Source organism: Phalangium opilio, unplaced genomic scaffold (assembly GCF_054372755.1).
Source record: "Phalangium opilio isolate 3A_F unplaced genomic scaffold, DU_Popi_V2 ptg000041l_1, whole genome shotgun sequence".
Taxonomy (NCBI): domain Eukaryota; kingdom Metazoa; phylum Arthropoda; class Arachnida; order Opiliones; family Phalangiidae; genus Phalangium; species Phalangium opilio.
The window spans coordinates 5,310,360-5,322,830 of NW_028324165.1; the positions used below are offsets into that span (position 1 = coordinate 5,310,360).

At 38.3% G+C, this 12,471-nt stretch overlaps 1 protein-coding gene across 1 annotated transcript; it reads right to left on the reverse strand.

Moving 5' to 3' along the window:
* Positions 1-34: 34 nt before the first annotated feature.
* LOC149679531 (uncharacterized) lies at positions 35-3,949 on the reverse strand. Its single transcript, XM_089835682.1, has one exon. The coding sequence runs from the start codon at positions 3,947-3,949 to the stop codon at positions 35-37; it is 3,915 nt and encodes a 1,304-aa protein (XP_089691808.1).
* Between the last annotated feature and the right edge of the window lie 8,522 nt (positions 3,950-12,471).

Consider the following 12,471-nt stretch of genomic DNA (forward strand, 5'->3'; position numbering starts at 1 on the left):
GTGATACTCACTAGTATCACCCTGATTTACGCGTTTAATGGTTTATTTCTAAATTGCAGAGATGCTGCACAGAACGTCTTATTTTGTTTCCGTTCTTTGTTCTGATTATACATGATCTTATTAAGTTATCACGTCCTTTTATCACTTCTTCGATGACACCTAAGCTCCACATGTGACGTGGGAGCTTATCGTCTTGTATTAACATGACGTCGTTCATTTGTGGTTCGCTACCATTTTTGACGTTTTTAGCGTGATGAGCTGATCGCAGCTCTCTTAGATATTCCGTTCGCCATCGAATCCATAGTTTTTGGATGATTAATTCTCTATATTTTTGTCGTTTTACAAAATCTAATCGCGACACTGGTATGGCTTCTCTTTTAAAGCTTATAGGCGGCAATGCCGTTAATCTCCGACCAATTAAGAATTCAGCCGGTGTCAAGGGATGGGGTTCATTGTTATCATTGTAAACATACGTTAGGGGTCTCGAGTTTATTATTGCTTCTGTTTCGAGCAATGTGGTCTCGAGTTCAGTGTAGGTTAGAGAGGCGTGGCCGAGGGTCTTTTTTAATGAAGTTTTGACAGAACGAACTAACCGTTCCCACCACCCTCCGTACCACGCTGCCCTTTCTACGATGAACTTCCATTTTACACCATGGTTTGCAAAGAATTCCTCAAATTTTTTCATGTTTAAAGTTTGCCAGATAAGTTTTAGGTCTGTATTTGCCTTTTTAAAGGTTTTCGCATTGTCAGAGTAGACAATTGTTGGTAACCCCCTTCTAGCGATTATCCTTCTAAATGCCATTAGGAACTCATCCGTTGAGAGGGAAGGAACATGCTCGAGATGCACCGCTCTAGTTACGGCGCATGTCGCGAGACAAATATATGTTTTTCTCATTATGTAAGCCTTTGATTTATCAGCTTTTTTTGCTGTATCGAACTCTTTGACTAAGATAGGTCCGGCGAAATCTAGGCCTATAATAGAAAAGGGTGGAGATTCCTCCATTCTATCTTTAGGTAGGGGAGCTGTCGGGGCATCACCTAGCTTTGCGTTTATTTTTTTACACGTGGGGCAATTTTTTACTACAGTTCGCGCAATTTGCCTCCCACTGGGAATCCAATACCTTTCTCTAAGTTGCGTGAAAGTATCGCTGATTCCTCCATGCCCTACTTCTATATGGCTTTTTATTACTAGTAACTTTGATAATCTTGAAGATTTTGACAAGATTATCGGATGCATTTCTCGATAAGTTAGGTTCGATTCTTCCATTCGACCTCCAACACAAATCACACCAGAATCGTTTAAAATTGGTTTTAAGGTTGCAAGGTTTGAATCCTTATTAACCGTTTCCCCCTTTTTTAGGGACCTTAACTCTGGTTGGAAATCTAAGGCTTGGGAAGCTTTCACCCACAACAATTCCGCCTGTTCAATTTCTTCGGCTCTAATGGGACCCAACCCCCCCTTTGCACCCTTTATTTTGATGTCGATGTATCTCAATACATAAGCTGTTATTCTGAATGCCTTTTTTAAACAATAGAATTTGTTTAGATCTATTAAGTTATGTAGGCCTTTGCTTTCTACTGCGGCAACTGCTAACGTTAAGGTACGTCTTTCCTTATCTGCCGCTTCATGGAGAACCTGGTTTAATTCCCCTGGTGGCCAATTTTCTTTTGCTAACTTTAACCAAGGGGCTCCCTTCCAATAAATTTCGTTATTTATTAAATTTGTGGACGAGATACCTCTAGATAGTAGATCAGCGGGGTTGTCAATCCCTGGACAATGAAACCAGTTTTTGGATCCTGTTAGTTCCCTAATTTCAGTTGTTCTATTGCTGACAAACTGTTTCCAGTTATTAGGATTACTGTTTATCCAACCTATAGCTACGCTTGAGTCGGTCCAATAGTAAGTTTCCATTGTCGAGTTATTAAATGAACCCTTTACGTAACTTCCTAAGCGCGCTCCTAATAGGCAGGCCATCAATTCCAGTCTGGGAATTGTCAATGTTTCTTCTTTTATGGGTGTGACTCTCGTTTTAGCGGTCACAAAGGATACTCCTATTCTATTGTCCTTAGTTTCATATCTTACGTATGCGACTGCCCCGTAAGCCTTTTTACTGGCATCGCAAAATACATGCAACTCTGTTTTCGCTACATTATCTTGAGACTCAGTGTTGAAGTAATGCCTCTTAATTTTGAGGTTTTGTAAGGCTGGTAATTCTTGGAACCAAGCTTGAAATGGTTCCCTTAGTTCCACGGGTAACTCATTGTCCCACCCTACCTTAGCTTCCCATAGGGCTTGAAAGAGCATTTTTGCACGGATAATAAAAGGGGCTAAAAATCCCATGGGGTCAAACAATTGCGAAACATAACTTAAAATTTGGCGTTTTGTAAATTTTGAAGTCTCTATCATGTTTAGTAAACTTGATACATCTATGGAGAAGGTGTCACCCTGCGTTTCCCACGTCTGACCCAACACTGTGAGCACCTGTTTGTCTATTTGTTCAAACATTTCCTCCCCACTTTCCGATATCTGTTTTCCCCACTTTTCCCTTAATTGTAGAGAGTTGGTTCCCCATTTTCGAAACCTCATCCCCGCGCCCTTCATTAATTCTAAACATCCTATGGATGTGGCTAAGGCCTTTTCAACACTGTCCTCTCCCGTTGTCATGTCATCTACGTAGACATCCCTTTTGATTTTCTCCCTGACATTGTCTTCCACGTTTTCTGCCTCTTGCGCGTGATATTTTGCGGTACATGTCATAAGAAAAGGGCTAGAACCTAATCCAAATGGTAATCGGGTCATTCTTAGCGTTTCAAATTCGTCTGGGACAATTTTACCGTCCCTCTCCTTAACCCATAGAAATCTAACGGAGTCCTTATCGGGTTCATCTAAGGCTATTTGTAAGAATGCGCCCTCTATATCTGCTACAATAGCGATTTTATTGTTTCTAAATCTGAGTAACAATTGTAGTAGGTCTGGATTTAGATTGGGACCTGTTGATATGCAATTGTTTAATGACGGCACCCCATAAGCGTGAGACGACGCGTCAAACACCACTCTTAATTTGGTGGTTACTGCCTTTTCTCTGTAAACCCCCTGATGTGGCATGTAGTAGGTACCAGGTGGTTTAATCTCTAACTGGTTTGATGGGACGATTTCAGCTATTCCCTTTACTAATTGATCGGTTATGACTTTTTTGTATTGTTCATAATAATCTGGATCCTTGTGGAATCTCTTGACTAATGAGCGCATTCGTTTTTCAGCGGCTGCCTTGTTATCGGGAAGTACTTCCTTGCTAGTTTCCCATGGAAGTTTTACGCAATACCTTTCCCCATTGTGAGTGACATTATTGAAGAATTCCGAGACGGTTCTATCTTTGCTATTTTCCTTTATTTCTCCTTTATTTAATCCTAGGCTTTCTAAACTCCAAAATTTACTAAGAGTTTCGTCCAAGCGTTTTAAGCCTATAGATACTAACATTGTGGTGCTCGAGTTATACGCCCCATTTCCGTTACTATCACCTTCGCGCCCTTGGATACACCAGCCTAATTTTGTTTCGGTGGCTACTAGTGCTTGCCCCAATCTTACAGTATCACCTGTCACGAATTCCCAATAATAGTCAGCTCCAACTAAAAAGTCTATGTCATCTTTTACTTCCCTTGACTGTGGGTTTTTAAATTTATCTAAACCCTTGCTCTCTATTTCAAAATCATCTGCCAGTTGTAGGTTTTTTGATATCATTAGACACCTAATGTGGTTGTTACTTTGTTCAGAGTCGTTGCTGGTATAGCAAACAAAGGGTGTCTCTAAAGCAATAATTTGTTGGCTTTTCTCAGGGATTTCCCTATTTTCTAAGGTTACCACTACCCTCCTAGCTCTCTTTTGTGTAGGTACCTCTTCCCCAAAGTGATAAACGTCTATATCTTGATATCCCACTACTGGCAAATTCATCCTTCTAGAAAATTCTTCCTTGACAAACGTCACCTGGCTACCCCCATCAAGTAAACATTTAGCTACTTCCTGATTTAGCGGATTTTGGGGATCCCTAACCAAGGCTAACGCCGTTTGAAGAAACACCGCCCTTCCTACTGTTTCAAGGGGGACGGTGGCAGTGACCACTGGTCAACTTTGATTTTCCGCCGATTTATTCTCGATATTGGCGGGGTTTTTATCGCAAAGGGCGTAATTGTGTTTTGCCCCACAAGCCTTACATGTCCTAAGATTTGACATGCAATCCTTTGAAGAGTGATTTGATCTATGGCAAATAAAGCAGCGCCCACTATTTCTAATTATGAGCTTCTTTTCTTCCAAGGTGTGATTTTCGCAGTTGGGTGTCTTATGGGTGTCGGTCTTGCAAAATATACAATAAATGTTCTCTACGGGTTTGTTATTGTTATTTCTTTTCGTTACTACAAGCGCCGAAGCTGAGGGTTGATGCCTCGGTAGTGATCTCCCCCCACCCCATTTCCTATCGTGAGAATTGTTTTCCATTCTTCTATGATTTTCATGATTTTCACTCCTTTTTGAATGCTCGGGTTTTCCCGTTTTACTATTTAGTAAGCGTGCCATTTCCCTACTCTCGGTTTGTTCCTTCAGGAATGCAATTAGTTCTTCAGCATCTAAACAATCATTATTCCCCATATAACCCTTTTTAACGCAAAATGCAGTCCTAATGTCTTCTGGCATACTTTCTAAAAGTGTGGGGCAAAGGAATGATGTTTGATCGGTCGTATTAACCTTAAGGGCCTTGAGACAACGTAGATTTTTCTCGCAAGTATTTAGCATTGCTCTAAGACCATCTACGTTGCTCGAACTGGTTACTGGCTGAATTCTCATTAGGTTTTGCATGTGTACATGCACCGCGACCCTACTCTTATCAAATCTATTTTTTAATAATGTGACGGCTTCGTCATACGATTCATCACATTCAACTAACCCGTCAATGGCTTCAAAAGCCTCCCCCTCCAAAAAAGAGTTCAAATATATTAGTTTTTCAACCTTACTAAGTCGTTGGTTGTTTTCTACTGTTGCCTTGAATCTCGACCAGAAGGCGTTCCATTTTGTATGATCTCCGCGAAATGTGGGGACCGTGTACGTAGGTAGTCTCACCTCGGTGCCGTTGTAGTTGGAGAAATTTCCCGCGCTGATTGGTTGCTGCTGCGGTACCATGTTTTGCTGGCTTGGCCCGATGACCGGAACTTGATGACTGGTGGATGGGGATGGCTGGTTGTTGGACGCAGCGTTTTGCGTCGGGAGTGGTGGCTGAATTGGCGCCTGATTTTGCGTCGTGAGTTGCGGCTGAATTGGCGCCTGATTTTGCGTCGTGAGTTGCGGCTGAATTGGCGCCTGATTTTGCGTCGTGAGTTGCGGCTGAATTGTCGCCTGATTTTGCGGTACTATTGCGGGCGATCCTGCCGGTAAAGCTGACTGAGGGACCATCGGAGGTGCCAGTGGGTTTAGGGTGGAGACGTTGTAAACCGTTGACGTCGAATAGTTGGACGTCGCGTTGGTTTGGGTAGCGGTCTGCTTCCTCTGGATTATCCGCTGTGTTGTTCTCCTTATGTCGGATATCTCTTCCCTTCTTAAGATCGCCTCGTCGATCTCCTTTTCCATTTCTTGGTCATCTTCAATTAGGGCCTCGACACGTGCGTCAATTTTAATGAGGTCCTCTTCCTTTTCCGCCAAGCTGGATAGCGCGTCTTCCAGATCATCCACACTCGTATTTGGATCATTGATCAACGTTTTAATTTGATTTATTTTTCTAGTCGCGGCACTTCGCGTACTTTTCCTATTTGCTTTTGCTAGTTGTAAAGCGTTTTTAGTGGTCGTGTTAGTTGCTCCTCCGGTAGGCGCGTTCGTTCGTCCGTCCGGTACCGATGTTTTGGTGTTCGACTCCGACGCGTTATTTGAAGCGTTATTGTTAGGCATTTTACTTTATTCTAATTAATTTCACGAGAGTTTACGTAATTAATTAGCTGTTTTATTTTAAGTGATAATTAGCGATTTAGTTAATTAGCGTCCACGAGATTTTACGAGTCTAATTGACGTAGTTTCACGAGATTTTACGTGATTAATTAACGATTTAATGTTAATTAACGTTCACGAGATTTTACGAGTCTAATTTTCACGAGCTTTTACGATTTTACGTGATTAATTAGCGGTTTAATGTTATTTTAATTAGGTTGCACGAGGTTTTACGTGTAATTAGCGTGGTTGCCCGAGATTTTACGAGTCTAGTTAATTTATTGCGCGAGATTTTACGCGTCTGGTTAATTTTAATTTTCACGAGATTTTACGTGACTACTGAATCGCACGAGATTTTACGTGACTAGTTAATTTATTTTAGTTCAGTTTAACGAAAGTTCACTTATCTTAAATAGCGGTTAAATCCCTCGGTTTCGGTCACCATGAAGAAAAAGCAGCCCATGCAAATCCGATTTGGCGACTGTTTAGGCGCTCGATGCGATTCCTCGTTAGGGTTCTTTTGGGAGAGCGTGTTTTGACTTAAGGTTCGGACTGAAACAAACCTTAAGGCTAGCGAACTATCTTAACTAATTGAAATAACTTCTTTCTGAGACCTCTATAATTAAAACCTAACTCTTTATTTACTAAAACTCGTGACCCTTTGGTTTGGGTACGTTGCTGATCTATTGGGCGAGGATCTCTCTAGCTCGTTCGTGCAGTTCTGAAGATACAAAGGGAGAGTCCCTCAATTTATAGGTGCATCCCCAGGTCAATGTCGCCAAAGAGCAGGCATAGTTTTCGCCTTGGCTCTTCTGCCGGGTTATAGTGACGGTTGGCGTTGACCTGGGGTGACCGCTACCCAAATCCTTTCCCAATGACGTAGGTAGCTTTTATGGAAAGTTTCTCAACGTGCGATGATCGTAGGTTCAATGACGCTGAGAAACTTCCCCTTGTAGGCTTAAAGCTATACAAGTTTGAAATATTTGTAAAGATTTGGATACAAGATTTGGATACAAGATTTGGATACAAGAGAAAGATAACACCCTCCTTGAATAGGGTTGTACAAAACAATTTTCTGCGCTTTCTAGAAGTATGTTAATAGAAGTAAATTTTTCTTATTCGCGTAAATATATACACTTTTTCACATATGTAATGGTAAAAGCAAGAGTGTCAACTCCTCTACTGTATACGGAAGACGTGCAGAACTATTCGAACGGTGTGCTTCGGAATTTTTCCCTCCTCTTTCCTGAACAAGACTCCCCTTTAGAGGCTCTGCGGTTTCTTACGAGCAAAAGTCAATGAAGAATAGATTCCCACCTGCTCGCAGTATTTTGTTATATTGACTATCATTATCACCCCAGAAGCGGATATCGTTAACTATTCGATTTGGTTTACGGATTTCGATTTATGTATTTGGGCAACTGATGGTTTAAGGTTTGATTAATGGTTTAGGGACACGAAACTATACGCAAAAAGAGTAACATGTTTGTGTCTTATCATATAATTTTTAATTGGAAAACTATGAATTAAATTGGGGTTAATATCGAAACTTTTGTGACCAACTAATGAAGTTTAGAGTGAAGTTGAACATCTGGATTCTTTTCAGGGATAATAATGAAGCTTTTCAATGGAGCCACGAGAGAGAAACACCGGGAGCAAGACACTGCCTTCTATTTCGCTTGTCGGCGCCTGCGCTGTAGGCACTTTGTATTATAAGAGGCAGTACTATGATGCATCAGAATGTAGACACAATAGAGTTTATTAAATGAGATTGAGATACTTTCAAAAATCGCATTATCAAAATTTCGTTAGTGTGAAAATGGATAATCATATTCGTGACTACCAAATCAACTGACTTTAGATTCGAAAGTATTTCGTTGATACGACATTGAATGAAACCCCAATTGTATTTAATCAGGTTATGTTTGGTTATATTGTGTTTGATCAGGTTAGATTTGGTTATTTTCGGTTTGATTAGGTTGGGTTTGGTTATTTTAGGTTTGATCAGGTTAGTTTTGGTTGTATTGTATTTGATTAGGTTGGGTTTGGTTATTTTGGGTTTGATTAGGTTAGATTTGGTTATTTTGGGTTTTGATGAGGTTAAGTTTGGTTATTTTGAGTTTGCTTAGGTTAGGTTTGGTTATTTTGGGTTTGGTTATTTTGGGTTTGATTAGGTTAAGTTTGGTTATTTTGGGTGTGATTAGGTTATGTTTGGTTATTTAGGGTTTGATTAGGTTAAATTAATCCAAAGTTCACTTAAACAAACTTTGACCACACTTTCGATCATTTCTGGCAAAATCAAATGCGTCTTGCTTATTAATTATTCATTTTCACGGATCTGCTGCTAAGTAAAACGATTGGTTTCGTTTGCAGTACTGCTATTTCCAGACACTGTAAAAAAATAATTTTTGGGTTATTTCCGTTCTTCTTAGAAGTAACGTTATGATAATGAAATATTTAAAAATCCAGATACAGTTTCAATGTGAAAATAAAAACCATTGATAAAAATATTTTTCGTAAAAAAAAATTGTTATTCGAACCTCTTTCAAAAATATTGTATTTCTAAATATTGCAAATACGCATTGTACATGCACATCTAAAGAAAGATAATTCAAAGGAATTCAATAAGATATAAGGTTAAAAGTTTAAAAATATAAAACATAATATGAATAAAGTAAAGTTTTCTGGTTTCATATTTCGTCACTAAGCGACTCTACTTCTTTTTAGAATTTTATCTTGAAAAAAAAAATTCAGGGAGGAAAAATACATTTCTAGGGCAAACAATGGCCGAGATATGACAGGATATGCCCTGTCGGAAATTTCTCAAGTGCTATTCTAGAAGTCTCCCATCGCTACAGCTCCTCTCTTTGTTAAAAAGGGAATTTTTAAGCCAAGGAATTATGAACAAGTTGGTTTGAGGACTACAATAGGGGTCAGAATATTTTACCTCTTGATATATTTACGATGACGTCACGGAGAGGTATTACACTGGAAGTGTCTGTGTGTCTGTCACCGCGTTCGCATTTGGCAAATCGGAGCAAACGTATCCCGGACCGCGTTCGAAGTTCACAGAGAGCAATTGGTTTCTACTTCATTATCATGGTAAGGGTTAAGATGTTCGCGGCGATCGGCTAGGATTACGAGAAACGTCTAGCCTTCCAATGGCAGGGCTTCCACCACAATTGCGGGCTTAAATTTTTTATCACTTCTTGTGACTCAATCGCCTTATGTACCCTAAATTTCCAAAAATTCTTAAAAAGGCATACACCAGAATTAAAACGTTAAGAATAGCGATGTTTAAAATTATTTTAGGAATAATGTTTCTTAAAACGACTTAACTTGAATTAAGGTAAATTAATGACGATTAAAATAATTAATATCAATTATATTTAATTTATTATTTAAGAAACACCTCAGAGAACAACACGAGAGTTGACTACACTCGGTTTCGCAGTCCATCAAAGCCTTTGACAGCGCTTTACAAAAATCTATTCACCTACGTCACTCTATGTCAAGTTCTCAGTAACCAGTGACAAACTTATGGTGTTAATCGATATGAATTAGAACACTATTCTATTTAATGCAAAACATCCGATAAATAGTACCAATCGATACGGGTATTTCACTGCGATCCTCATAAAAAAAATACTACCTATGGCAGGAGAAATAGCTTAAAGCTGGGCCTGAGGCTTGTGTAAAATCTTCAATGGGGGAATATGATAAATATTTCAATGGCGGCTACATGGGTCAGTCAGGAAGCAATCTATCCCTTTGGAACAAAAATATACCCATGATGACATCTTTTTCAGAGATTGAGCTTCTCTACTCCTGAACTCCCTTTGTATATTGACAGTCGATGCTCGCTATCTTTAATTTTGGGAACTAGGGATAATGTTCGACGAGCAACGATTACTGGTCTTCTTCTTAAACATATTTATGAATGAAAAACTTTGAACAAATTGAAATTTTAGAATTGTAATAAAAGATGTTGTGGCTAATACACATGCTGTTAGCATAGAAATTAAAACATATTTTTTAAGCCTTGGTTTGAATTTTGAAACTTATACAATGATTACTGACCTTAAAAGGGGTAGAGTTGAATGTGGTATTTGACCATCTTGTTTGTTTAAGACGGAAAGTCCGGTATGGGAATGCAAAGACATTAAATATGGCTTCAAACTAAAAGACTGGTGGGTCATTCCACACCGATTCGAACGACCATGTTACCATGGGTCGGCCGATCTTAATGAAATTTTAACCACGTTAACTATCAACCATTTGATGGTGAAAGCCCAAATTTTAGCCCAAAATATTAATTAGAACCAAAAGTAGAGGCCTTTGAACAAAAGTCACGTTTTTAGGTGTGCGCCATGACCATATTCGTACCCCTAAGCATAATGTTGAATAACTTTTTTGCATTTTGGTCAAATTTTGTAATATTTTCAGATAAAGGGTAATATAACCAGTAGATTTCAATAGTGCTAACGATATGTCTCTATCGTGAACGGTTCTCTCGTAAATAGGGGTCAATTTCAAAATTTCGAAGAGCGGGGGGTCAACTTTGAAGCAAAACTCTACAAAGGCGTTAACTTCGATGTTTTTGATTTTATAAGGTATCGATAGCCCTATTCCTAGGCTTTAACGTGATACCAGATTTGTTCGTGATATTTTGGTTCTAAAGCACAAAAAACGTAAAAAACCAAATTTCAAGAAAAACACGTTTTTAGGCGAAAATATTTTTTTTTATTGCGCGAGGAAAACCATTATTTAGCTATAAATAATACTTGTGCATTGTCTAGGCATATTTTGGGAATTGTCAATTTCCCTAAATATGCCTAGAAAGTTCCGATTTAACTTTGTCATTCCTCAAAAACCTGCTAAAGGAAGTCATTTTCTTCTTTGGTGGCTTCCATAACATGAGGCCCCATACACGTCTTTATCGTATTTTGCTGTTACGAACTCTACAACAGAAATATCATCAAATATAATTGTATTCACGTTGGCATCAACAGAAATATCATCAAATGTAGTTGTATTCACGTTGGTATCAACATCCTCATATACTGCTGAACGAATCTCGTGCAAGTCTGCACATTTGTGTGATCTGGAAGGAATTTATGGTGGCTTCGAGGGCCAATGACATTATTAGCCTTGGAAAGATGTTCTTCAAGATATAGTTGATGAAGTTTAACATCCTCTTTCGAAATGTAAAAAAAAAAAGTACAAGAATTCTTCTTGCTGACCATTCATAGAATTGTAAAGGCTTTAATATTTGATAATTTTCGATGTTTTGTAAGGAAGCACGACATGACAATACCGTCACAGGGGCTTTTACCATGCGAATAATAAAAGGAATTCCATTCTGCGGCTAGTCAAAATCACGAGATTCGTTCAGCACAAATGTTTTTGGTTGCAATAGATGAGGATGTTGATACCAATGTGAATACAACTACATTTGATGATATTTCTGTTGATACCAACGTGAATACAACTACATTTGATGATATTTCTGTTGATACCAACGTGAATACAACTACATTTGATGATATTTCTGTTGATACCAACGTGAATACAACTACATTTGATGATATTTCTGTTGATACCAACGTGAATACAACTACATTTGATGATATTTCTGTTGATGCCAACGTGAATACAATTATATTTGATGATATTTCTGTTGATACCAACGTGAATACAACTACATTTGATGATATTTCTGTTGATACCAACGTGAATACAACTACATTTGATGATATTTCTGTTGATACCAACGTGAATACAACTACATTTGATGATATTTCTGTTGATACCAACGTGAATACAACTACATTTGATGATATTTCTGTTGATACCAACGTGAATACAACTACATTTGATGATATTTCTGTTGATGCCAACGTGAATACAATTATATTTGATGATATTTCTGTTGATACCAACGTGAATACAACTACATTTGATGATATTTCTGTTGATACCAACGTGAATACAACTACATTTGATGATATTTCTGTTGATACCAACGTGAATACAACTACATTTGATGATATTTCTGTTGATACCAACGTGAATACAACTACATTTGATGATATTTCTGTTGATACCAACGTGAATACAACTACATTTGATGATATTTCTGTTGATGCCAACGTGAATACAATTATATTTGATGATATTTCTGTTGATACCAACGTGAATACAACTACATTTGATGATATTTCTGTTGATACCAACGTGAATACAACTACATTTGATGATATTTCTGTTGATACCAACGTGAATACAACTACATTTGATGATATTGCTGTTGATACCAACGTGAATACAACTACATTTGATGATATTTCTGTTGATACCAACGTGAATACAACTACATTTGATGATATTTCTGTTGATGCCAACGTGAATACAATTATATTTGATGATATTTCTGTTGATACCAACGTGAATACAACTACATTTGATGATATTTCTGTTGATACCAACGTGAATACAACTACATTTGA

Excerpts from the sequence above, each read along its gene's own strand:
- LOC149679531 (XM_089835682.1), bottom strand. The coding sequence starts at position 3,949 with ATGAATTTGCCAGTAGTGGGATATCAAGATATAGACGTTTATCACTTT.